This window comes from Anolis sagrei, chromosome 1 (genome assembly GCF_037176765.1).
Source record: "Anolis sagrei isolate rAnoSag1 chromosome 1, rAnoSag1.mat, whole genome shotgun sequence".
NCBI classification, from domain to species: domain Eukaryota; kingdom Metazoa; phylum Chordata; class Lepidosauria; order Squamata; family Dactyloidae; genus Anolis; species Anolis sagrei.
In genome coordinates, this window is record NC_090021.1 from 25,186,121 (window position 1) to 25,213,560 (window position 27,440).

Consider the following 27,440-nt stretch of genomic DNA (forward strand, 5'->3'; position numbering starts at 1 on the left):
AGTTTTTTAATATTGGTAGCCAGATTTTGTTCATTTTCATGGTTTCCTCCTTTCTGTTGAAATTGCCCACATGCTTGTGGATTTCAATGACTTCTCTGTGTATTCTGAAATGGTGGTTGTTAGAGTGGTCCAGCATTTCTATGTTCTCAAATAATATGCTGTGTCCAGGTTGGCTCATCAGGTGCTCTGCTATGGCTGATTTCTCTGGTTGAAGTAGTCTGCAGTGCCTTTCATGTTCCTTGATTTGTGTTTGGGCAATGCTGCGTTTGGTGGTCCTTATGTAGACTTGTCCACAGCTGCATGGTATACGGTAGACTCCTGCAGAGGTGAGAGGATCCCTCTTGTCCTTTGCTGAACGTAGCATTTGTTGGATTTTCTTGGTGGGTCTGTAGATAGTTTGCATGTTATGTTTCCTCATCAGCTTCCCTATGCAGTCAGTGGTTCCCTTGATGTATGGCAAGAACACTCTGGGTGGATCTTTGTCTTGACTCTCGTCGCTTGTTCTCAGTCTTGCAGCTCTTCTGATGTCTGAGGTGGAGTATCTATTGGCCTGTAGAGCCCTGTTTAGGTGGTTCAGTTCATCTTGAAGGAGGTGGGGTTCGCAGATTCTTTTTGCACAGTCTGCCAAGGCTTTAATGGTGCTTCTTTTTTACTTGGGTGACTTGACATTAAAAAAACCCTCTAAAATTACAACAGCAAAACAACAGAGTGGAAACAATCAGGGATATCTAATCACCTCCCAACAAAAGATAGCACCAGGCATCAACAAGCCACACCAAACAACTACCAGGCCATCAAATGCTAATCAAAGTCGTCAGTTGAAACATTCACACCTAGCTCCACCAGACAACAGTTCTTTGTCCCACCCTGGTCATTCCACAGATATATTAAACCCATTTTCCTAGTTCCAAAAGACTTCACTACCTCTGAGGATGCTTGCCATAGATGCAGGCGGAACGTCAGGAGAGAATGCTTCTAGAACACGGCCATATAGTTAAAAAAAACCTACAACAACCCAACAAGAAATACTGTTTAACCACAAGCATAAAGAAATTACATAGATTAGAAACCAGCACTTTCTCATTACTTTATTTTCCGATTCACCAGGCTGGGCCACAGCAACATGTGGCAGGGAATGGCTAGAAATAAATAAATAAATAACAGGGTTCAAATTTATTTCCCAATGATAAAAAATGTTTCCCATTCCTGTCTTAAACTGTGTAGTATTTCTGTTTCTTAACATCCAGATTCTTCTCCCTTTTCCTACCAGAGGAATTGTGGATTTAGCTGTGATTTCTTGGGTCACTGAGTGTGTAACACCTTGGTCTTGGTGGATGATAGAGGTCATCCCCCTTTCACTCAAATTCAGACTTGCCAACTGGTATGAAAAATGAGTGTTTCGGAGGATCCTTCGAATTGTGTTTGCCTTTGATCCCACATATTTATTTATACAATGCATATAAAGTATATATGGACAAATTTAGAAAGGAAAAGCAATACTTCTGCTTCTAAACCACTCTCTATTTGATTGCTTAATTGTGGATTTTGCATGGTTATTTATTAGGAGAAAGTGTTCTATCCTGTTGCCTCTAAGTTATTGATTTCCCTCCTCTCCTTACTCTTCCTTGTTTCCTTTTCTTTTTTTTCTTATTTGCTATTATTTTTTTTCCTTCTCCTGTCCTTGCTTCCTGTTTAAGTATCTGAATATACTTTATATATATACAATGTCAAGAAGAGAGTGCTGTAGTTGCATCCTAATTAGAGATTGAGCGAATTGCTTTTTGACTGCAATAATAATAATAATAATAATACTTTATTTATAACCCACCCTCTCTCTTCGAAGGGACTAAGGGCGGTTTCCAAAGTATAACAAAAATGTATTGTCGAAGGCTTTCATGGCTGGAATCAATGGATTGTTGTAGATTTTTTTCGGGCTATATGGCCATGTTCTAGAGGCATTCTCTCCTGACGTTTCGCCTGCATCTATGGCAAGCATCTTCAGAGGTAGTGAGATCTCACCTCTGAGGATGCTTGCCATAGATGCAGGCGAAACGTCAGGAGAGAATGCCTCTAGAATATGGCCATATAGCCCAAAAATAACCTACAACAACCCATATAACAAAAATGGCAAATATTAAATGTCAAAACAAACAATCAACAATCAAGACGAAACATGAAATAAAATTAAATAAATATAACTTGGACCCCCTGGTGGCACAGCGGGTTAAACTACTGAGCTGCTGAACTTGCTGACCGAAAGGTCGGCAGTATGAATCCGAGGAGCGGGGTGAGCTCCTGCTGTTAGGCCCAGCTTCTGCCAACCCAGCAGTTTGAAAACATTCAAATGCGAGTAGATCAATAGGTACCGCTTCTGCAGGAAGGTAACAGCACTCCGTGCAGACATGCTGGCCACATGACCTTGAAGGTGTCTATGGACAACACCGGCTCTTCAGCTTAGAAATGGAGATGAGCCCCACTCCCCAGAGTCGGACACAACTAGACTTAATGTCAAGGGGAATCCTTTACCTTTACCTTTAAATATAACTTCTAAACAACTAAAACACAATACATTAAAAGCATAATATTTTTCAGCTCCCAGTATCCCCCAGTAAGTATCCATGTTGGCTGGAGGATTTGAGGAGTAGTGATCCAAACAATAACTTTTCAAACTCTGATTTTAAGTCTCTAACATCCCTGTTGTTGTTTTTGTTTGTTTGTTTGTTTATGTCCAGCTGTTTAGGGGTAACTGGAGCTGAATTTTTGGTACAATGATTGACACTAACACTTGATTCCTGGTCTCATTACAGGGTTCAAAGAGAGTCCTGAGATCCAATGAATATGTTCTACCCCCGGGAGGCTTGATGGAAACCGACCTGGAACTGACCTTTTCATTGCAGGTAATTTGACCTTTGCGACAGTGAAAGCAGAGATTCCTCCCTGAGTGAAATAGGTAATATTCTTGTCTTTTCTTCCTGCTGTCGTGTGGAGAGACAATGCATCACTGGGGATTCCTTTTTCACTCTGTTAATAGAGTTTAGTCTGCCAAAAGTGGGATAGAATTGAGTATTGGATAGCAAAATGCTTTTTGTGCTTACTCATAAGCAAACCCTATTCAATTCAGTGGATCTTACTCCCTTGGAAAAGTGTTTTAGGATTACAGATTGAGATTCTTCATGGATATGCAAGAGCTTTGGATAAGTAAAGGGCTTGCCACAGTTTTGCAAATGAGCACAGAAGAGAGAAACATAGGAGGTTAAAGCTGTTTCCTTGGTTTTCTAATAGACATGGAGTCAGAGTTGCATGGAAAAACAGTATATGTTTCTGTATCTTCCTTTGTAGTACCCACACTTCCTGAAAAGAGATGGCAACAAGCTTCAAATCATGCTCCAGCGCAGAAAGAGATACAAGAACCGCACAATTTTGGGCTACAAAACTCTGGCTGTGGGCATTATTAACATGGCCGAGGTAAGGGAATCAGCAAGGCTAGATATAATGGCAGGCATTTTTCACCTTAAACCATCTTAGAGCTGATTGGAGTTGCTTGTATAGCAGGCCTGAGCAAACTTTGGTCCTCCAGGTGTTTTGGACTACAACTCCCACAATTCCTAACAGTCAATAGGCTATTAGGAGTTGTGGGAGTTGAAGTCCAAAACACCTGGAGAGTCAAAGTTTGCCCAGACCTGTTGTGTAGGATACTTTTCTGACAGCTGGACACTTCACCAAGGATTTTGTCATTTAATATTAATGGAAGGACATTGATACCTCATAGGGGATATGTTTAGGAAACAGGAATATTGGAAACTACCTTATAATGACGCAGACTGTTGGTATTATCAGTGGATAAAGTGTGGCCATAAGTTGTTTTTGGTAGACTCTGAAATAATAATAATAATAATAATAATAATAATAACAACAACAACAACAACAACACTTTATGTATAGTCCGCCCTATCTCTCTAAGGGGACTCAGGGTGGATCACAGTAGACATACCCACATTTAATGCTGTTTAGACAGACAGGACAAAACAGACAGAAAGAAGGTATAGCTTTTCGGCGCCTTTGGGGGTTGTGCTGAAATCCAGCCACAGGGGGGTGCTGTTGTTCCAACCTCTATGACGAAAAGCCATCAGGACTTCCTCCTTCCTTTTGGTTGCTAGCATTTACTGGTCTTTTTCTTTATGGTGTCATAAAATACCTCCCCCGCTTTTTAGCGGTATCTAATTTCTCTACTTACAGCTCTACATTGTTTTTGGACTGCTTAGGTAAACAGTGAGCTGGGCTGACAGTCGGGTGCTCATCCCGACCCAAGCTTCAAACTGGCAACCTTTCAGTTGGTAGATCTTATTGCTGTTGGTGATTATTTCCCAGCTGTGCAGTAGCCCTGCCTAAATAGCTTGATATCTCCTCCAAATATCTGGATGATTTATTTGCCCATGAACACTTAAAAACAGCCACAAATCCTGGCTTCCTTTCTCCATCCCACCCAAAGTCCTGTAACACATAGAAGGCAGAAAACTAGGAGAGCCGTTTCTTGTGAGGATCAACAGCACTGAACTAAAGGGACTAGTGGATTAAATTGATGGAAAACACCTTCCTGAGAGAATTCCTTCACTGAAGTTAACAATTTCCTTTCATAGGTCATGCAGCACCCAACCGATGGAGGGCAGCTCTTGGGCTTGCACAGCAACATCAAGGATGTGAGCATCCGGGTGGCCGAAATCAGCATCTATTCTCTCTCCAGCCAGCCCATTGACCATGAAGATGGGAATGTCCCCTCTGGTCCTAAAATTAAAGCTTCTGGTAATGTATTGCTCTGAAGAGTGAAAACCATGTGGGAATTTAATTGAATCTTACCTCAGAAACCTATTAACTATGGTCCTACATGTCTGAAGGATGCCAGAATAAGAGATACTGGCTTATTTGAAGTTCCCTTTCACTTTTGTATATTTTTCTTCATTCCTCTTTTACAAGTTATCTATCGTCTCTGCCTTTTCTCATTCCAGACCGCTCTCCAGATATTGATAACTATTCAGAAGAAGAGGATGACAGTTTTTCTTCTGAGCAGGAAGCCAGTGATGATGCAGTACAAGGCCAGGTATCTGCTTCCTCCCTCTTTCCCTCCTGCACATTTGTTTATCACATTTGTGACATGGAACCATTGAATGCTAGATCTAGAAGGGACCACAAGCACCACTTAGTACAATCCCACACCATGGAATCACACCCAACTAAAGCACTCCTTAGAGATGTCCACCTAACTTTTGTTTGAAGACCTCCAAAGAAGGAGAGTCTATATCTCACTCCCCAAGACTACTCTTACAGTTCAAAAAATACCGTATATACTCAAGTATAAGCTGCCCAAATATAAGCCGAGACATCTAATTTTACCACAAAAAACTAGGAAAACATATTGACTCACATATAAGCCGAGAGTGGGAAATGCAGCAGCTACTGCTAAATTTCAAAATAAAAATAGATACCAATACATTAATTGAAGCATCAATGGGTTAAATGTTTTTAAATATTTACATAAAACTGTAATTTAAGGTAAGACTGTCCACCTCTGATTAAACCATTATTCTAACCTTCTAAAATGTAAATGTGCTTACGTATCCTTCCAATAATAATAAAGAGAGTAAACTAATAAATGTAATAATAATAATAATAATAATAATAATAAATGGAATAAAATAATAAGTGGAATAATAGTAATCAATAGAGTAAACTAATAAATGTAACAATAGAAATAAATAGAGTCAAATAATACATGTAATAATAACACATAGAGTAAAATAATAAATGTAATCATAGTAATAGAGCAAAATAATAAATGTATTAATAACAACAATAGAGTAAAATAATAAATGTAATTATAGTGATAAATAGAATAAAATAACACATGTAATAATAGTAATAAATAAGTAAAATAATAAATGTAATAATAGCGTAAAATCATAAATGTAATAATATTAATAAATAGAGTAAAATAATAAATGTAATAATAGTAATCAATAGAGTAAACTAATAAATGTAATAATAATAATAATAGAGTAAACTAATAAATGTTATAATAACAATAATAGAGTAAAATAATAAATATAATTATAGTGATAAATAGAGTAAAATGATACAGGTAATAATAGTAATATATAAGAGTAAAATAATAAATGTAATAATAGTAATAAATAGAGTAAAATAATAAATGTAATAATAATAATAATAATAAAGTAAAATAATAAATAATCATGACTCAAGTATAAGCCGGGGGGGGGGGGGGTGTCCTTAAAAAGGGGCTGAAAATCTCGACTTATCCTCACGTATATATGGTAGTTCTTTCTAATGTTTAGGTGGAATCTCTTTTTCTTTTAAGTTGACCCCTTTATTTTCTATTCCATTCTCTGAAACAGGAGAAAATAAGATCCCTGTCTTCTACATGTCAAGGTTTCAGATATTCAGAGATGGCTATCATGTCATCTCTCAGGGTGCATCTACACTGTAGAATTAATCCAGTTTGGCACCACTTTTACTGCCATAGCTCAGTGCTATGAAATCATGGTTGTTGTAGTCATTCATCTTTCCCTGTTGAATATTTTGAAAACTATTTTTACAATGCTAGACTTGTTTTATTGTCTGTACCTTCTCTGAAATTTCCGGCTCTATACTAGAAATATTTTAATTAATACATACATAAACATTCAATCTACTCCTAGTTTTCCTCCAGGCTTTCTCGATTCCAGTATAGATTAATTCAGAAGAGGAGAAAGGTCTTTTTTTTACTGTCATTATCGTTAATCCATTTGGTGCTAGACAACTTTGCTGATATACTGCAAATTACCCGGAAATCTTCCAATAGATCCTGATGTACCTGTCTCCCACTCCTGCCTTGATTAAGACACATGCTTTTCTCCCTGCGCTGTCTTTTCTAGCTGTGATTGCATTGATGCTGGGGACATCTTGTTTCTGCCTCTTGCCAATGCCACAGTCAACCCTTGTGGGCTTAATTTTGCCAGATTTGATTAATATCTCTCCAGCATTCTCTAGGTCTGGAGGCTAACCATTCCATTGTGAAAGGCTTTCATAAAGGGAATCTGGGCTGTATTGCCATGTTCCAGAAGCATTCTCTCCTGACTTTTCGCCTGCGTCTATGGCAGGCATCCTCAGAGGTTGTGAGGTCTGTTGGAAACTAGGCAAGTGGGGTTTATATATCTGTGGATATACAGTAAATAAAGAACAACACTCAAAAACAGGGGAATTCCAGACAAGAAACAATCAGGGCCTGCAAATCACCTCCCAACAAAGGATTCTCCCAGGCAGTAAGCAGCCAGACCTTGAAGCTGCAAGGGGATTAAATACTAATCAAGGTGGCCAATTGCAACATTCACACTCGCCTCAAACAGACACCCATCCTGGACATTGCACGGATATATAAACCCCCCTTCACTAGTTTCCAACAGACCTTGCAACCTCTGAAGATGCCTGCAGGTGAAATGTCAGGAGAGAATGCTTCTGGACCATGGCAATACAGCCCGTAAAATTCACAGCAACCTGCTGTGCCAACTAAATTTGATGCAGATGACCGAGATGGTTTTAAACATTGATTTTAATGTTGAGATCCATGATTTTAATGTTTATGCATGTGCAGAATTTATTTGTCCCGGTATTGAATGTTTGCTGTTTGTATGTTGTGCTCCACCCTGAGTCCTCTTCGGGGTAAGAAGGGCGGAATATAAATGCTTTAAATAAATAAAATAATAAATAACCATAGCATTTTGCTGGAGGACCTGAGAAAACCCCTCTCAAGGAATCTCTATGCCCCCCAGTGCAACTCCATGTCAACGTTTATTTGCAGGATTTCCATTTTTAAGTTTTCCCCAGCGAATACAGAGGACTGACTGTAATCAGCTTGTTATGGTCTCACACAAAATAGAGAGAAATGACAAAGATGGGGAGCAGATGGCTCTTAGTGTAGGAGAGAGGCCAAATCCCAGGGACTGCAGATGGGAAGGATGTTTTTCCTGCTGTGTAAAATTGGGATGTATAATGAAATCGTCTCCCTCCTTCACTTTCTTAAGAAGACAGTGATACTTCAGTGACAGGGAATTCTGAGACTTGCAGTCTAAAATTAACTTTCCCAAGCACAGCTCATTACTTTGATAAGGTAATTTTCCAGACTTTGTAAGCTGCCTTCTGGGTAAAACCTTCCAACATTATTGATCTTTTCCTAGAAGATGCCCTGTTAGGAATTCAATATACAAAAATCCTAAGGAAGAATTTGAGGGGAGTGGGAGACCACTTTGCATGCCAGTTTCTTCTGATGACGTGTTGCCTTTTCTTGCTATTCAGGATTTATACGATGAAGAAGACGAAGTGCGGAAGCCGAAGAAAGCCAGGCGGAAAATGATCAGAACCACGTCGATGACAAGAGTACAGTCAATTGTTCTCTTCTTTCTGAAAGAGGGGAAATATCATGGTGTGAATATCCAGCTGCAGAGACTGGGGTGGGAGGCTGTCTGATTCTCCCAGAAGATGGCAGCCTAGAGCAGGCATGGGCAAACTTCGGCCCTCCGGGTGTTTTGGACTTCAACTTCCACAATTCCTAACATTCCTGATTGTGGGAGTTGAAGTCCAAACACCTGGAGGGCCAAAGTTTGTCCATGCCTTGCCTAGAGTATGGTGCTGTTGCAGGAATATCTATCGGTTGAAGCCATTGCTTCTCTTGATCCTCTGTGACCCCTTGGACCTGGCAATTGGCAAGAGGAGGTTTAAAGCTCTTCTTTAGTCTTTTTTCCTAAGGTATGTAGAGACAGAAAAGTGCCAACCTTCTTTGTGTTAGGGATTCCTCATCTTCGGAAGAGGAAGGGGAGCAGGGAAGTGCTCAGGAATTGGAGGGAGAAGAAGAATCAGACGACGAGGGTTTAAAATTGCCCACATTTCTAGAGAGACGAAAAGCGACAGAACAAAGACAGCGTTCAGCTAGGATAGCTGCTAAAAACGCTGAGCTAATTGGGAGACGCCTAGCACCTCCTGCGTGGGGAATTCAGGGCTATAAATCAGAAGCAGGAGCCGTCAGCTTTTGCTGGTAACAACGACCCTGATACTGATGTTTTCACTCCAATGGAATCTGCTTTGTATCTGCTGCTAAGGACTTAGTTCATTGCTCGTTGTCTGATGGAAGACTGGTGTTTCTTTTGGGACTTTGTAAGAGATTTTAATTTGTGTCTGGATTAAGACTTCCTGTTTTCTTTTGCACTTTTCAATTGCATTTGTTTATCCTTTGTGTTTGTTAAAGTAAAGCACTTTTCTTTTACTTTCAACATTGTCTAAAAGCAGTTTTTGAAGGCCAACTCAGGACACTTTGCCTGGTTGGCACCCATACTACAACACCACATGGCATGTCCTGCTTGTCTTATTTACTCACTTCCTACTTAACTGCTTTCATGAAACTCCATGAAGTGAACTCTATGAACTACTTTCAGGGCAAGTGCTTAGGCAGATCACTGGGACAAATCTGTTCAAGAATTCAGACTATACCAGGCATGGGCAAACTTCGGCCCTCCAGGTGTTTTGGACTCTAACTCCCAAAATTCCTAACAACCAGGCTGTTAGAAATTGTGAGAGTTGAAGTCCAAACACCTAGAGGAACCAAGTTTGCCCATGTCTGTGTTATAGAGATCTCTAGATAGGGAACTGTAACTGGAGAGGAGTACTGTTGCAGAGGGGATTGAGCATAGCACCAGTAGCTAAGAGTTTTGTCAGGATCTGTACATCTTGACAGGTCTCTCAAGGAGTTGATACAGACAGTCTATCCCAACAATGTTCTGCTGATGTTTGTTAAGGCTTAGGGTTGGTGCCTGCTCTCTCATCACTCCCTGCTTGGCTCATGTAAATAGCCATACCCATTTGCAGCACAGTATTATAACAAGAATGGAAGCTGCAATAAATGCAGTGAAGGGGAATGGAAAATATACTGTAGCATTCCCAGTAAGATGCCCAAGTGTCAACAGCTATTGGGCAAAGATGGCAACCAGCTTGTGTGGGAAATCATTGGCAGCCTACTCAGAAGCCCCCAAAATCTGGACCTACAAGTAGTTTTTGTCTGTGAGTTGAGCACTCATTCCCCTCAGAAAAATCTCTGTTTTGCTGTACATGTTTCCAGAGGTTGCAAATGTTACACTCTTTTTTGGACTACAGTTCCTTTCATATGGTTGCCATAGTCATCATTTTAAAAAAAAACAACTCCATAGTCCCCAGAAGTGTCTTTTTCCCCAGCTGTGGTTTTTGTGGTTAGGTAGAGTGGTAAATGAAAACCCAACCACACTCTCATTGATTTCCTTTTCATTGCAGCAACCAAACTTCAAGCAAAAATTTGTTGCCTTGCTGAAGAGGTTCAAAGTGACAGATGAGGTAAGAGGTTGTAAGCTTGTCTCTGTCCGACGTGTTTCCTCTCTTGCAAAACTCATCTCACTATGAGCTTTTGATCAAGATCACAGTGTAGACTTCATGTCCATCCATGTTCATCTTGCCTTCTGTGAGAGAAGAGTTTAATGTGGTGGGAGCCAAGACTTTTAGAGTTAGTGTGGGCTATTCAAGCAAATTGCCCTGAACCAAAAGATAGAAGAGATATTTGCCTGTTATTCCATGTTGGAATGATCTGTGGCTCTGTATATGCAAGCTGCAATCCGTAAAATTAGGAGATAGAGAATCCGTGGACTACATAGCTTCCATCATCACTATCATTCAAAGTAGTGAGGACTAATAAGAGTTGGGTCCAACCTTGGATTTTTTTTGGGGGGGGGGAATGGCAATCATAACCTTTTTGAAAAGGAAAGAATGATGTCATATCCTTTTGGCAAATGAACATCTGGAGACCACCTTTTGAAAACCACTAGTCAAGGAAAGGCATGACCTTGTTAGAAATCAACCCTTTGAACAAGTGATGTTCACAAGCATTCATGTCATGACACACAGGTAACTCAGCTGTTAAACTGATAAACCATGACTTTGAACTGCCAGGGACAAAGTCATGCCATTGCAGAAATATATATTATTGGCTAGCAGAGTTTTAAAATTGTTTCTTTGAAGTTGAAATTGCAGTTGCCCAAAACATATACTCTCCCTTGAAACCTCTTCATTTAAAATTTGCACTCAGAGACAAAAAGCAAAGTCTTCTTTGAAAAATAACATATCTTGTTTACTCACAAACATCTTGTATTACTTCACCATACAGGCGCATTTCTTATTAAAGTTCAGTTATAGATAGGGTGTAGTTTATCTGTGTTGAGAACATAGGGCATCATTATTAATCAATAGTCCATAGTCCAAAGTCTTTAAGTACACATATTTGAAAGTCCAAACTGTATGATTGTACTCACTGCTTCTCAAAGCAAACATATAGTAAACTGTTCCTGCATAAGTCCAAAAAACATACTGTTTCCATTGAAGTCCAAAAGCACAGTGATAACAAAATGGAGTATTGAGACTGAACATGCTCAGCCTGTAGCCCCTCCCATATCAAAGAGATCAATCTAACTGTCAAATCAATATATGCATACAATACAGGTTATCAAATATATACATTAACAAACCAATAGTAAAGGCTTGAGTCGCCATCGGGCTGAAATGGGCGGGATAAAATGCCATAAATAAATAAATAAGGATTGGAAAGGTTGCTATTTCCAACAGGATTGGTGTCTAACCAAGGGTTCCCCATTCTTTCGGTAGGATGAGGCTTTCGAACCATGGCATCATCCAGATATGTGTGTCTGCTATCCCATGCTCCCTAGGCAGAATGATATTGCTGGCTTGAAACAATGGGAATTGCCATCCAACATTTCTGGTGGCAGCAGGTTATGGAAGGCTGCACTCAGCTAGAAATGAATCTGGTTCATATATTTATAGTTTCAGTTCAGAAGGATAATCATGGTATCTTAAGTCTCTCTCATGCACACACACACATATATACACCACTCCCCATTCGTTAGAAGTAGGTTAACCACCCTCCCTCCTCCCACTCTCACAATATGCTGTTGCTTGTTATTTCCTGCAGATGAAAAAAAAACTTTCTAGGTCCCCTTTTAATCATTTTTTTCCTGTCCTCATTTAGCATTCACAGCTTCCCTCATTAGTAATATCTGCAAATGTCATTAACATGCTCTTTTAATGCCATCTTCTCTGAACCAAAGAGAGAGAGAAATCATTTTCTGCCAAACACCTCCTAATGGCCAATATGTTCCCCTTTTTATGTTATAGCACCATCCTGTTGGTTTTGTTTTCTCTGCTGGGTTCAGATCATTGAAATATCGTCATTAAAGATTCCCACACCCTTAATGGTCCTACCAGATCACAGCAGGCCTCAGAAGATGTGGCCACAGGGCATGGGATGCTGTTTGGTTACAAAGAATGGACAGGATCAAGAAGGGAAAAGTGGGATGTGTTATGTGGTTATTTCTGAACTGCTGAAAAAGAGTATCTGGGGGCATCAGTAACCTAGACCTGTTTACTTTGACTCAGAACCTAGGATAATTGTTTTTCTGAACGACAGTTCCCAGTATCCACTAGCTATCCTTCTAGGATTTAATAATCCAAAGCAGTAAGCTCTCCCAAGCTTGGCACTGGCTGCTGCAGGTCACTGAATCAGGAAACTGGAAAGAGGTTTCCTAGGATTGGGTTGTTGTAGGTTTTTCAGGCTGTATGGCCATGTTCTAGAAGCATTCTCTCCTGACGTTCTGCCTGCATCTGTGGCAGACATCCTCAGAGGTCTTGGAACAATTTTTCCACGTAGAGATGTTCAATGTATGGTCGAAGGCTTTCATGGTTGGAATCACTGGGTTGTTGTAGGTTTTTCGGGCTGTATGGCCAAGTTCTAGAAGCATTATCTCCTGACATTTCGCCTGCCTCTGTGGCAGGCATCCTCAGAGGTCTTGGAACTGTTTCTCCACGTAGAGATGTTCAATGTATCGTTGAAGGCTTTCATGGCTGGAATCACTGGGTTGTTGTTGGTTTTTCGGGCTGTATGGACTTGTTCTAGAAGCATTCTCTCCTGACATTTCGCCTGCATCTGTGGCAGGCATCCTCAGAGGTCTTGGAACAGTTTCTCCCGAGAACCTGTTCCAAGACCTCTGAGGATGCCTGTCTCTGAGAATGCCTGGCCATAGAGAAACTGTTTCCTATGATTCATTGGATATCTGACAACTCTATCATTGGTTTATTTGCCTTGCAAAAGTAGAAACCAACCCCACTGGATTCAGTTAGAGCAGGCATGGGTATACCCATGCCTGATCAGGTTACTTACTTACTTACTTACTTACTTTACTTACCTAGGCGATCCCTCGTTGAACGAGTAAGATGGTATTCCATTATGTGTTTCCTTGTGGGTTCGTAGGTGGCTGTGGAGCCCTATTCTTGACCCGCATTTTCTCCCACAGTGAGGGCATTGGTTTCCAGGTGGAAGGTGGTCCCGGTCGGAGTTGGCTTGACGCACCTTCCTCCTGGCACGTTTCTCTCTTTCGCCCTCCACTCGTGCCTCCTCGAATTCTGTAGCACTGCTGGTCACAGCTGACCTCCATCTGGAGCGCTCAAGGGCCAGGGCTTCCCAGTTCTCAGTGTCTATGCCAGAGATTTTAAGGTTGGCTTTGAGCTCATCTTTAAATCTCTTTTCCTGTCCACCAACATTCCGTTTTCCGTTCTTAAGTTCAGAGTAGAGCAACTGCTTTGGGAGGCGGTGGTCAGGCATCCGGACAACGTGGCCGGGCCAGCGGAGTTGATGGCAGAGGACCATCGCTTCAATGCTGGTGGTCTTTGCTTCTTCCGTTTGTCCGCTTGTCTTCCCAGGAGATTTGCAGGATTTTCTGGAGGCAGCGCTGATGGAATCGTTCCAGGAGTTGCATGTGATGTCTGTAGACAGTCCACGTTTCACAGGCATATAGCAGGGTTGGGAGGACAATAGCTTTGTAGACAAGCACCTTGGTATCCCTACGGATGTCCCAGTCCTCAAACACTCTCTGCTTCATTCGGGAAAATGCTGCACTTGCAGAGCTCAGGCGGTGTTGTATTTCAGCGTCGATGTTGACTTTGGTGGAGAGGTGGCTGCCAAGGTAGCGGAATTGGTCAACATTTTCTAATGTTACACCATTAAGCTGTATCTCTGACATTGGGGTGGGGATGGCCGGTGACTGCTGGAGCAGCACTTTGGTTTTCTCGCTGTTCAGTGACAGGCCAAGCTTCATGTATGCTTCTGCGAAGATGTTTAGAGTGGCTTGATCAGGTATATAGATCAGGTATATAGATCAGGTATATAGATCAGGTATACAAAAAGCTATATTCAGTTGTTGGTCTCCTCTAAAACAGACCCATAGAATCAATGGATTTCCCTTACTCTCCATTTGATTCAGTGAGTCTACTGTACTCGATTTAGTTCAGAATTCGTACAGAGTGTTTGGGGTGAGTCTTTTAAAAATTCCTAATGCTACATAAATCTGACTTTTCCTCCTGAAGGCTGATACAGAAAACTGCAAGAGAGTTGTTTATGACATGACATAATTCTGCCCTAGAAAGGTAAAGAAACTGTGTGTCTTAAGGGACCTCTTTAAAACAAGATCTTGACAAGGCAGTGATAAGAGATCTTCCAGGGGTTTTTTATGATGTGTTATAGTTTTTGAAAGTTTTGTTAAACAAGAATAACTCAACTTGCAGACCAGCTGTCTTGTTTCTCTAAAGACAAACTGTACTCGTAGGGGTCTGCCTTCTCTAATCTCCTTATGTGGGTAATTTTGTATAGAGCGAAGTATTTCGTGCAGAATCTGGCACTTAGAATCCTTTTTGAAACATACTGCAATGCAAGTACATGTGCTGCATCTCTTGCAACACTGACAAAACAAATTAAATGATAAGAGAGCATATAAGAAATATGAATCAAGCCGAAGTCTCAAAGATGTGTGAAGCGGATTACAACATGATTATCCTCATAAATCAGATAAGACCAAACTCAAGCTTGAAAAGCTATTTTTCGATTATTATTATTATTATGACTTCCAGGATTGGGAGATTCTGGTCATTATAATCTCAAAAGTTGCATACAAGATGGCATAAATCAAGTTCCATATTTTTTTTACTCAAACTATTGAGAGTCACCAAGTGCAGCCAAGTGCAAGAGGGTGGCTGTGATGGATAGAGATATGTTTATTTCAGGAAATGTCAGGAGAGAATGCTTCCTGAACATGGCCATACAGCTCAAAAAACTTACAGCAACCCAACATTTATTTATTTATTTATTGTGTCAGAAGCTAATTGCGAGTACAGTTATAATGTATTTTTTTTAAAAAACACAAAGTTTTAAAACTTGGCATTATGCTAGATTTTCTTTGGCCGGAGCTAGCCACTTGGTGGACCTCTGGTGTAGCTGTGAGGAGGTCCTCCATTGTGCATGTGCCAAGGATCAGACTGCATTGTAATAATTGCCTTTCTCCACACTCACATGTCATGGACTCCACTTTGTAGCCCCATTTCTTAAGGTTGACTCTGGTGCCAGAGTGAAATCTGCTCAGCGCCTTCCAAGTTGCCCCGTCTTCTCTGTGCCCATGAGGGAGTTTCTCATCCGGTCTCAGCCACTGATTGAGGTTCCAGTTTTAGCCTGCCACTTTTGGACTCCCACTTGCTGAGGTGTTCCTATAAGTATCTCTGTATTTATTTATTTCACATATTTGTATCCCACCCTTCTCACCCTAAATGGGGACTCAGGGCGCCCTTATAGCAGTCAGCTTTTCAATGCCAATAACATATAAATATAAAAATAAACAAATACAATTACAGGTCATGACCTATAAAGCCCTAAACGGTTCGGGCCCCGCCTATCTCCGCGATCGCATCCCCTTCTATGAACCACTAAGATCTTCCGGGGAGGCCCTCCTCTCGGTCCCACTACCGTCTCAAGCCCGGTTGGCGAGGACGAGAGAGAGGGCCTTCTGAGTGGTGCCCCCCCCCCGCTTCTGGAACGCCCTTCCAAGGGAAATAAGACAGGCCCCATCCCTCCCCTCCTTTCGTAAGAGCTTGAAGACCTGGTGGTTTCAACAAGACTTTGAAAATGGCCAGCTCTAACTCAGCCCTATACATTGTCGAATAAGGCCTTATTCTTCCTACCAATTACCCAGATCATTTCCTCTTGTCAACCCTGGAATGAACAGCCACAGACCTGTACCTAATATTATTGTTGCCTGCTATAGCATTGTATTTAATTCCCGGGCCCCCTAGAATTTTTGGGCTTGCACAAATCTTGGCCCGGTCTTTTAAAAAAAATTTAATTGCCTTGAACAGGCAGGATTACTTTTAATATATGTGTGTCATGGCGACAATTTTTATGCATATTTTGTTTGTTAATCTTATGGTTATGTTGTTTTTACTTTGTATGTTCTGTGATTTTTACCTGGGAACCGCTCTGAGTCCCCTCGGGGAGATAGAGCAGTATATAAAGTTTTATTATTATATTATTATTATATTAACACCATACCATTAAACATTTATTATTAAAACGTCAATTAAAATTTTGTAATCCAGATCATAGTCCAAGGCCTGTCCAATTGTCAATTCCATTAGTCCGTTTTCCTTATTGCATTATTTACTGGTTGAATGTTTGGTCCCACAGCCATGTCTTAAGCTTCTTCCTGAAGCTTTTTTTTTAGGGACTGTGATGTATAAGTGGATTGTTTTTAATTGTTTTAATTGACTTAATTGCTGTTTATATATGTTTTATTTCTTACTTTGTTGTTGTGCTGGCATCGAATTGTGCCTTTTTGTAAGCCGCCCTGAGTCCCCCCTCGGGGGTTGAGAAGGGTGGGGTAGAAGTGCGAGAAATAAATAAATAAATAAATAATAAAGACAGGAGGGAGGGAGCTGACCTGATTTCAACGAGGAGGGAGTTCCATAGGCAGGGGGCCAACGCTGAGAAGGTCCAGTCGTGTTTGTGAAGGTGATGGGATCAAGAGCAGGGCCTCTCCAATGATCTTAACTTCCGAGGTGGGTCATAGAGGGAGATACGTTTGGACACCCTAAGCCGAGCCGGAACCATTTAGGGCTTTATAGGCTAAAGCCAGCACTTTGAATTGTGCTCGGTAGCAGAGTGGCAGCCAATGGAGCTGGTGTAATGGACGTTGTGTACGCCACTCCAGTGAGCATTCTGGCTACCACCTGTTGGACCATTTGAAGCTGTAGATCTTAGAAAGCTTGTTTCTTGATTTAAGGCAATTGGATGGGCCGGAGATGCGTTGGTCTTTTTATTATTGGCTGCTACTTCCTGGCAGATGTCAGATGGTGCAAGGTATATTAAGAACAAAGAAACAACGTGCCCCTAAGCATATTCCAAATGTTGGGACTTGAGAGCAGTACCAGCTCTGAAGTTCTTCCATATAAAAACCCAGTTTTGTTTACCCCCAAACTTTATTTCCTAGCAAATTAATTCAGAATGGAAGATGTTTTTAGTTGTTGTTGTCATCACAGCTAGGGCCCAGAAATCTTTGATGATCTTCTGAAAAAGAGAATCCTTCATATTCTAATGACTATTGCCTGAGGGAGAGAAGAAGAAGAGCTAGTGGGAGCCCCTCCACTGCCATTGCTCTGGCACCTGAAGGAGAGAAGAGCAGCCAGGCCCAGCTCCATCATTCCTTTTGCCCCAGCTGTTGGCTCTATGTGGGGTGGACAGAAGCCAACATCTTCTGGACTTATTCCCTCCACCACTATCATTGTCTTTTCCTTATGTTCTATCTTATTTTGACTGTAAGCCTGAGGGCAAGAAACTGTCAAATTAATAATTTCTAAGACTCTCTGTGAGCATTTTGGCTGTGGGGCAGTGTATAAATACTCTAAATAAATCATAAATAAATTTAAATAAAAACCGTACAGAGAACTCCCCATCTCTTGTCTTCCCATCCACAAATTGAGAAATAAAGGGAAATCGTATTTCAAAAGAAAAATGTTGTTTGCCTATTCCTCTTCCTCCGCTACTTTGATATGTTAACTTTTCAGAATTGAATGCTTACCACTTCTGTACTAGATACTGGGAAGAGATTTTTCAGTGTCCAGCGACCTCTCTTCTAGCTGTTATAAAGGAGGAAATGCAGTGAGGTCCTTGTGGAGAAAATCTCATAAAGTTTCTTCATGTGCCAGAATTGCTATCTTTCAGAAGATCAGTGTTATCTTGAATCGTAGTGGTCTTCCCTCACTAGAGTAGACCTTGTGATTCAACACATAGGGAAATCCAATTGAGTGCCTGGGTTTTCCCCAGTCAGGGCTAATTATGGGATTAAGATGTACTGTGAGATGAATCAAATGAAATTTATTTTATTTGACTAGTATCTCATATTTCTCCCAGAACGGAGACTCGAGGCCTTAAATCCTATTATTGGTCCCAAATAGAGTCGAACTATTGAATTAGTTATATATATATATTCTGTGAGTTGAGTCACCAATCTGACAGTTGATTCTGTGGCTCTAATCTAGTTGAGATTAATCAACAAGATTGCAATAGAGGTGACTTGGAACAAGATTCATACAGAGACAGATAGAACAGAATTTAAACGAGGATTAAAAAGTAATCTCTCTCTCTCTCTCTCTCTCTCTATATATATATATATATATATATATATATATATATATAACGTTAAAAAAACTGTTGTGATATTGTAACACGACTGAATTAAGAAAAAAATACAACAGTGCCTGCTGAAATGTTCCTCCTGCTGAAAAGCCAATAGGGAGTGAGCCAACTTAGCGTCCCATTAAAGAGTTTGTGGTGTAATGTAAAATAAACAACGTGTAGTTCATGTTTGATCAGCCCATACATTTTTTTTTGTGTCAGGAGAGACTTGAGAGACTGCAAGTCGCTTCTGGTGTGAGAGAATTGGCAAGGACGTTGCCCAGGGGACGCCCGGATGATTTCATGTATTTATCATCCTTGTGGGAGGCTTCTCTCATGTCCCTGCATGAGGAGCTGGAGTTGATAATGGGAGCTCATCCGCCTCTCCCCGGATTTGAACCTGCGACATGTCGGTCTTCAGTCCTGCCGGCACGGGTTTAACCCACTGTGCCACCGGGGGCTCCAGCCCATACCTTGTCTTGCCAGAGAAAGAAAATATGCCACACAGATGAACAGTAAAGAACAAGTAGTTTACTCTTCGTAGTTCAGAAGAACATATGTACAATGTGATCAGTAGCATCAATGTCCTTTAATGAGAGATTTAAAATGGTCTTTCTTTGTCCATGTGGATAAACTTCTTTAGCAGCTCTTGAAGAGAGAGCACACACCAAACTCTGTGTCTCCCTGCTTCTCTCCTCTCTCTCTCTGCACATGTATAACTCAAGCCGGAACAAAAAAATGTAACAGTAACCAAAAGTCCCAGGCTCAGCATGCTTCCCAGGCATTATCCAACCAATCAGTTTCATGCATCTTATTCTACAGGTTTTTTTTTTCCATGTCAGGAGCGACTTGAAATTGCAAGTCAATTCTGGTGTGAGAGAATTGGCCATCTGCAAGGACATTGTCCAGGGGATGCCCGGATGTTTTGATGTTTTACCATTCTTTTGGGAGGCTTCACATGTCCTTGCATGGGGAGCTGGAGCTGACAAAGGGATCTCATCTACGCTCTCCTCAGATTTGAACCTTCGATCTGTAGGTCTTCAGTCTTGCCGGCACAAGGGTTTAACCCAGTGGTTTTCAACCTGTGAGTCCCCAGATGTTTTGGCCTTCAACTCCCAGAAATCCTAACAGCTGGTAAACTGCCTGGGATTTCTGGGAGTTTTGATGCTGTCAAAACTAAAGGTTGGGTCAAAATCATGTCGAAATTATGGTGTAGCTTGATTTTAGCTGTGACAGGACCTTTTGCTTTGGGTTCTGCAGGTTTTGGATTCTGACCCGGTGGATCAGACTCAGGAGGTGGAGGAAGACTTGGGCCTGCTTTATGATAGCCTTGAGGAATGCAACAACAGCGACAGCGGTCCAGAAATAGAAGATAACGAAAGTGTCCACAGCACTCCTAAGCCCACTTTGAGGTAAGGTCTGGCAGAGGAAATGCACACCCGGTCACCTCTGGCTTCATGGGTCCCTGACAAGAGGAGCTCTATGAGTGTTTCTAGGATTTCTTCTGAATTTTAAAGCCTTCCTTCCTGCTTTCTTGAAGTTGTCCTCAATGCAATCCCTGTGCTAGAAGCAGAAATCTTGCAGCACAGTCCTGTCCCTGTGTGCTCTAAAGAAAGTCCCAATTGAGTTATTGAACTTAAGTCTTATTCCTAGGTATGCGAGTTTAGGATTACATCTTTCACATTTCCTTTCCTGTAGCAGGGCTGGGCTCTTTGCTGGTGTCCTGACAACAGGGTGTGTGCTGTTGACTTATGAGGCATGGCTCCCGCCTTTTTGATTCATTCGTCCAGGAAAGGGAGGTTTGGGGCTATAAAGTAGCTTAGTGATAGATGTTGATAACTTGCTACTGACCTTGGATTTGACAGGGTGATAGAGAGCCCTGCATATTAAGCCTGCAACCGACCAGCGGCAATGGATGGAGCAGCAAAATGCTGCTTTCCTCTGTGGCAACTGAGGATGCGAGGAGGGTGTTGCTATCCATACCTCTTCTGAACCGACCCCCTCAGATGCATGTGCCGAAGGAGATACAGCCAGAGATCGGCAGGGAATAATAATAATAATAATAATAATAATAATAGTCTTTATTTATACCCTGCCACCATCTCCCTAATGGGGACTTGGAGCAGCTTACATGGGGCCAAGCCCAGGACAACATGTTACAGCAAAATAAAATCAAAACATAAACAACAAGCAACATAATCAAAATTACATAGAAGAAGAAGAAAGTATAAACACAGTAACAAAATAACATTCAAATAAACACAATCACACTAACAGTGGGCGGGCCACATGTACAGGATGAAATGATTAAAAGACTCTAATGAGATAAAAATGGGAGCAGGTTATTTGCAGGGAGCTCATGAAAACACACGGGGTTGTGAAACTAAACTTCCCATTTGGAGGGCGTGTACTCCAGTGGCAGAAGCGTTGAGGGGAACAATAGTGTCATGTTGTGCACCTACTCGCCAAAGGCGCAGCGGAAGAGCCAGGTCTTAAGGTTCTTTTTGAACGTTTCTAGTGAAGGGGCTTTCCTGGTCTTTCCAGGTAATGAGTTCCAGAGTTGGGGAGCCACTCTGGAAAGATGGAAATCAGAGGAATTATCTCCTCAACTAAGGGAGATAACTCCTCTGATGTTCATCTTTACATGCCACCTTTTTCTGCAGGCCAGAAGTGTGTCTGCACTCTGTAATTGGAGCAGTCTGATACCACTTTGCTATGATTCTCTCCTACATAGTTTGGGGTTTTTGTGAAGTATTTCAGAATCAGTGCTGAACATCTCCAAAGCTAGTTCAGAGGAGGAGAATGGAGCTCTCTAATGAGAATTCTAAGCATTTGACAAAACTAAAAATCCCTTTATTTATTTATTTGCAGCATGTATATTCCGCCCTTCTCACCCCAAAAGGGGCTCAGGGCGGATCACAGAACACCTACACGACAAACTTTCAATGCCGTTAAACAGGCAGGACAGTCATCAGATAGGGGTATATGTCAGCATTTTCCCCAACTTTGGCATCCTGGAGGTTGTGCTTGATTCCAGCCACAGGGGGGTATTGTCACTCCATTCTCTATGACGTAGAGCCCTTGATCACAGACTTCCTCCTTCCTTTGATCATTGGTATTCTCTGGTATTTCCTTTTTATGGTGCCGTAAAATCTCTCCCCACATAAGCGGTGCCAAATTCCTCTACTCACAGCTCACAGCTTTTTTCAAACTGCTTAGGTGGACTGTGAGCTGGGCAGAAGGTTGGTTGCTAACTTTGACCCAGGCTTCAAACTGCCAACTGTTGGATTGTTGTGATCTATTGCTACTGGTGATCAACCAACTGTGCTAAAACCCGGCACTTAAGAGGGACCCGTGACATTTAAAGTTATAACAAACTGCTCTTAGATGCATTCCAAATGTCCTATTCTGCTAGGCTTTGAGCTAATTATTTAGAAGACTGAGAGCCAGAATATACAGGCATGTTTTCCTGTATTTAACTCTGCAGTCCCTTCATGCTTTACAGATTCGCCTGTTATCAGGGAAACAATGTACAGAAAAGGGCTGCTAAAATGCTGAAGGAATTATCGCATCTTTCATTATATATTCTCACTCAAACAGACTAAAATGGGGATGGGAATTTTTGTACACACATTTACAAGGCATTGGGTTTGGAGGGTGTGTTTTGAAGAAATATTTCTGTTTTGAGCAGGTTAAGAAAGGAAGCACATCATGGCGGTTTATAAAAGGACGTGTGGTAGGGAGAAAATGGGGAGTGAGAGAAACGTTTGTTCTTATCCAAGGAAAGTGGGATCATGTCAAACAAAAGGAAACTCCTCTTCCCAGGACATATTTATAGGCTCCACAGTCAGAAGATGGTTGCTAGCTTAGGTGGTTTTCAAGGAGGATTAGACAGATACCATTGAGTAGAAGTTATTGTTAGAAGGAATGTGACCCCTAAACTTCACCAACTCCATTCTAGTCGATTGGGAGGAAAGATTGTAGCTGTATTTTCATCCATTGGACATGGAGAAGATGTGGCTTTTGTTTTTGTTGGGGAATCTGAGCTTTTAGGCTCAAAAATAACCCTCAGTTGGGGTGATTCCACCATAAATATAACAGAGTACTAGAAGTAAACTTCATAACCTGCAGAAACTTACATGTGGCAAGCTAGGATAAGCTTTCTCTCCATAGGATAGCATAGGATTGCAAAGTCAGAACTTTAGGTTCAAAAGTATGTATTGAAGTAAAAGAAATACATTCTTTTGGCCCCATATAAACCGCCCCAAGTCCCTTCGGGGAGATGGAGGTGGGGTGCAAAAATTAAGTTATTATTATTATTATTATTATTATTATTATTATTTTCTAGATAGAAAAGGTCTTGGGGCTAACTAGCTTACTAAGTATCATCTTCTGACAAAGGTAAAAAGTCAAAAAATCCATGCAGCTACATTTTGCCTAGAGACAGGCAAAATGTGCTTCCTCGTAGGTAGAAAGAAAAGCAGAGAGACTGGAAAAATGGCAAATGGCTACATGGCCAGCCCATGACAATAAAAAATACCTGTAAAAAGAAAGTTCCCTCACAGAATTCCATTCCTACATCATCAAAGGCATGGGAAGAGACAGTGGCTAGCAGTGGGAGTAAAGACAAAGCCTTTCTGGGAAACATGCATAGTAAAGTGGGAAAAGGAATCCCTCAGCTTAGCCTTATCTCTAGTCTAGATACTCATTGAGGTCTGGAAACTTGATGACACAAGGGACTTGTGCAGTCCAGGGACGAAACCCAACCGTTTTGCTGAAACGAAACTTTCTTTTTGAACTTTGCTAATCACAATCAGCCCTTTCCTCCTTCCTGGAACCCGTTCTGCCCTCCCTTCCCCTCCATCTCTCTCATGTGGATGCTAAACCAAGGTGCTGGTGGTGGGTTTGCTTGCACTGTTTTCACGGGGGCAGAGGTGGAAGCCGGGGAGGGATTCAGCCTGAGGTTACGGTGACTTCACTTCTTCCTCATTTCTCTTTCTGTCCGTCTCTTTCTGTCCGTCCGTCTGTCTGTCCGTCTGTTTCTTCTGCAGGCGCTTTTTTGAGGGTGTCTCTCACTCTGGTTCCCAGACTGAGATCAGCAGTCTGCACGGCCAAAAAGGGCAGGAGCGAGAGTCGGGCAGCCCTGTGAGTTGTTACTCCTCCTCCTCCTCTTCTTCTTCCATCTCTACCTGCACCTTCTCCTTCCTCCTACTCCGCTGCTACCAAACTCTCTTGCTTGGTCCTCCCCTCCAGAACCTTATATGCTACCAGGAACAATTTGTGCTATATATTACTTTCTCATTCCTCTTCCTGTCTTTCCTGGTTCTGCTGCTTCCTTTCCCAGTGTAGGAGCGATGGGTTAGGGGCAAGCCAGCTGGATTCCCTGAGTCAGCCAGGGTCAACCTTATCCTTGCTGAATTCCATATGTAATCTGTTCTGGGGCTCTGGGATCTGTTTCTATGCGAAAGTGCAAGGATAGTTTGATATTTGGGTTCTACGGAGCCTCGCTTCCTTGGAATAGTCCTGCCTTGGCTGCCATCTTTGAGCATGACTTGGTTTGAGCAGAGCCTAGGAAAAGTTGGGGTGGGGTTGGAACTACCGTTCCCTGACTTAATTGCCACTGGGGGATTCTGGGACTTGTAGCTCTCCCGCATCAGAGAAGTAATTTTTCCAAACTTTTGGATATGATATCCTTACTACTAAACTACTTTCCCCCTTTTTTCCCCCTGCGTCTCCTTTGTTCTCCCTCTCTTGCCCAGGGAGAAGCGGAGAAACGAAAAGTGGGTGCCCCTCGTACCCAAGATGAGACTGCCATGGAAACCACGGCCGTGGTGAGTAAAATCTGTCATGTTCTTAGCACCACACAAGCTGGATCTACACTACATATCAACTGCACTGAACTATATTATATGAGCCTACACTGCCGTATAATCTAATCCAATGGAGTTACTCTGCACTCTGAAACTGGATGATATGCCAGTGTAGATGAGGCCACAGAAAAGTTACTTTTTTGGACTAGAGTAGAAAGTAGAAACAGCTTTAAGGAAGCATGAAACCTAAAGCAGAAAGCAGAAAGCCAGCAGTAGAGGAAAAGAGGGTTTTTTAAAGAAAGCTCAGAGAGGATAGCTCCAGGTCATCACTCTTCCTTCCTTGGGCCTCCTTAAAATGCCTTGGATGGAAAACTGCGTGGCTGCTGTAGGGAGAGAAAGCGCACACCTCTCCTCTGGAGTAGATACAGCTTTAAAGAAGCATTAAACCTGGTCTCCTCTACAGACAGAAGGGAAAGAATCACAGAAAGAGTGGCATCTTAACTCTGATGTTTCAATCCAGGTCTTAATGAAGGATATGGAAAGGGAGCCTATGGGAAGTCTCCCCCATAATGGGCTGGATAGGGTGCTTTATTAACCCCGTTGCTGATACCCATGCTCCCTTGAAAGGAAGAAAGGAGAAGGCCCCGGGAATGGAAAGGGGAGTCTCATAATTTCCCCAGTGCTGCCAGTGGGCCGGATCTAGCCACATTTATCGACTACAGACCAAAAACGGTCATCCAGCTACCCACCTATTTTCAGAAAGTGCACGAAAATGGATATGGGGGTCTACCGGTATCCAACCAGCAGAGACAGATCGAGGTTTGGATGAAATGCACAAGCCTACTCTGAATCAAGGATTCTACATCCATAGATTCAATGGCCCTTTGGAAGGCAACCATAAGGTTGGTGTGAACCTCGATGAAAATAAGTTTGAAACCACTTCTAGGCCTTGGTAGTCATTATTAATATCTATGTATTCCCTGAAAGACATTTGGTGCAGTGTTTCGAGCATTGGATTCCAGCCCTGTTTGAATCCCTGCTCAGCAATACTGACCTACTGGATGATCTTGGGCATATTGGTCATATTATTTCATCCTCAGATAAACAAACCCCATGATAGATTCACCTTAGGGTCGGCATAAGTTGAAAATAAATTGTAGGCACATAACAATAACGAATTCTCTCCTTTCCACAGCACCCAAACAAAGCTATACAGATATTGGGTTTAAAGTTGCCAGAGTTCTTGTGCCTTTCATAAATATATAAAAGGAAATTTCAGCAAGCAAGCCACACCTGGTTGTATTCTTTCTTCCACACAACCTTTAAGGGAACTATAGCCTTGTCCTTTATTCAACAGGAAACCCTTAGGGATAATTCGTGGAATAAATTTTTTTGGAAAAAAAAACCCACGCCTGTGCCTTTAATAGTTGCTTGGAAAAGGGACTTTTAACCTGAGCTGCTTGTCACTTGATTGCACAACAAGCCTTGCCTGCTAGGATGCCCTCTTTTTCGTGACTATTAATGGTACAGGAACCCTCTCCGGCTTTCCGTCTGGCAAGTCTTCAAATGGACCAGCTGTTTGACATTTTCATAAAACTCCAAAACAAAGCATTGGTGCTTCTTATATTTTTTGCAAAAACTGCCCACAATATTTCTTGGGCAGCTTTTTGCAAAAAATATTTGTGGTGTCTTGCCAATCAAATAGGCAAAACGGTAATCCGAATTAGTAATTCCCAACTCGAGCAGACTGATTGGAACAATGTTTTATCCTACCTGACATTTGTAAATCCCATTGATTCAAAGCATCAGCTCTTAGTTGGGAATATCAGTAGGATTCATACCATCGAAAACCACATCTCACACCAGTCCTACTACTACTTGTTGTTATTGCCATTGGTTGGATGCTTTTCATTTCCAGGCATTTTAGATATAATATTTTATATAATGTATTGTCGAAGGCTTTCAAGGCTGGAATCACTAGATTGTTGTAGGCTTTTTGGGTTATATGGCCATGTTCTAGAAGCATTCTCTCCAGACGTTTCACCTGCATCTATGGCAAGCATCCTCAGAGGTTGTGAGGATGCTTGCCATAGATGCAGGCGAAACGTCGGGAAAGAATGCCTCTATAACATGGCCATATAGCCCGAAAAACCTACAACAACCCGTTTTATATAATGTTTAATATAAAAATGTTCCAGTTCCCCAATACTTTATGTACATTTTTTGATGTTTTCATAGTTTTACTGCATATTGCTTGTTAGCTATCATGAGCATTATTTTTAAAAGTGAGCCAAAATGTAATCTTTAATTAATTAATTAATACATTCCGCTCAGGACTTGGAGGCCGAGGAGTCCTGCCCTGGAGGGCCAGCAGAAACGGTCTTGAAAGAAAGCAGTGTGGACAGACTAGCCCAGCTGAGCAACATCAACAAGCCTGAGTACCCAGCGACTGTTTCTCCCAGGTAAAGAAGGACTCTGGCAAATGGCTGGCCTTCTTCTGTGAAATGCGCGCTGTGGTTGGAATCACAGTTTCATAGAACTGGAAGAGACCCTAAGGCAGTGGTTCTCAACCTTTGGGTCCCCAGATGTTTTGGCCTTCAATTCCCAGAAATCCTAACAGCTGGTAAATTGGTTGGGATTTCTGGGAGTTGTAGGCCAAAACAGGTTGAGAACCACTATCCACTCCAACATCCTTCTGCCAATACACAGTCAAGCCACTCCTGACAGATGACCATCCTGCATCTGTTAAAAAGTCTCCAAAGAAGACTTCATCACACTCCAAGGCAGTGTATTCGGCTGGAAATTGGGGGGGGGGGGGCACTTTTTTCATATGGAGGCTTCAGGTATAAATCCCTGGTTGGCAATACTGTTCTCTCCCTCAGCAGAGGCACTAAGACATCCTTATCGTAATCCATAAATTATTTTGAATACCACCCAGAATATCTCTGTAGATACCATTCTAAGGATGTGTCTACACCAGGCTTGGGCAAAGTTAGCCCCTCCAGGTG

The 27,440-nt window shown here is 41.8% G+C and overlaps 1 protein-coding gene across 4 annotated transcripts in view; it reads left to right on the top strand.

The window, feature by feature from the left end:
• Nucleotides 1-27,440, top strand: part of LOC132761515 (phosphofurin acidic cluster sorting protein 2-like) — a 290,761-nt gene that overhangs the window by 235,149 nt on the left and 28,172 nt on the right. For 2 of the 4 annotated variants that reach the window (XM_060754450.2, XM_060754451.2), the window contains exons 3-12: nt 2,808-2,897; nt 3,340-3,465; nt 4,638-4,800; nt 5,004-5,095; nt 8,344-8,472; nt 10,345-10,404; nt 19,883-20,034; nt 23,674-23,767; nt 24,382-24,453; nt 26,767-26,894. In XM_060754450.2, coding sequence (XP_060610433.2) covers nt 2,808-2,897; nt 3,340-3,465; nt 4,638-4,800; nt 5,004-5,095; nt 8,344-8,472; nt 10,345-10,404; nt 19,883-20,034; nt 23,674-23,767; nt 24,382-24,453; nt 26,767-26,894 — 1,106 coding nt within the window. The remainder of the gene's footprint in view (nt 1-2,807; nt 2,898-3,339; nt 3,466-4,637; nt 4,801-5,003; nt 5,096-8,343; nt 8,473-10,344; nt 10,405-19,882; nt 20,035-23,673; nt 23,768-24,381; nt 24,454-26,766; nt 26,895-27,440) is intronic. The other 2 variants (XM_060754452.2, XM_060754453.2) reach the window with 1 other exon arrangement.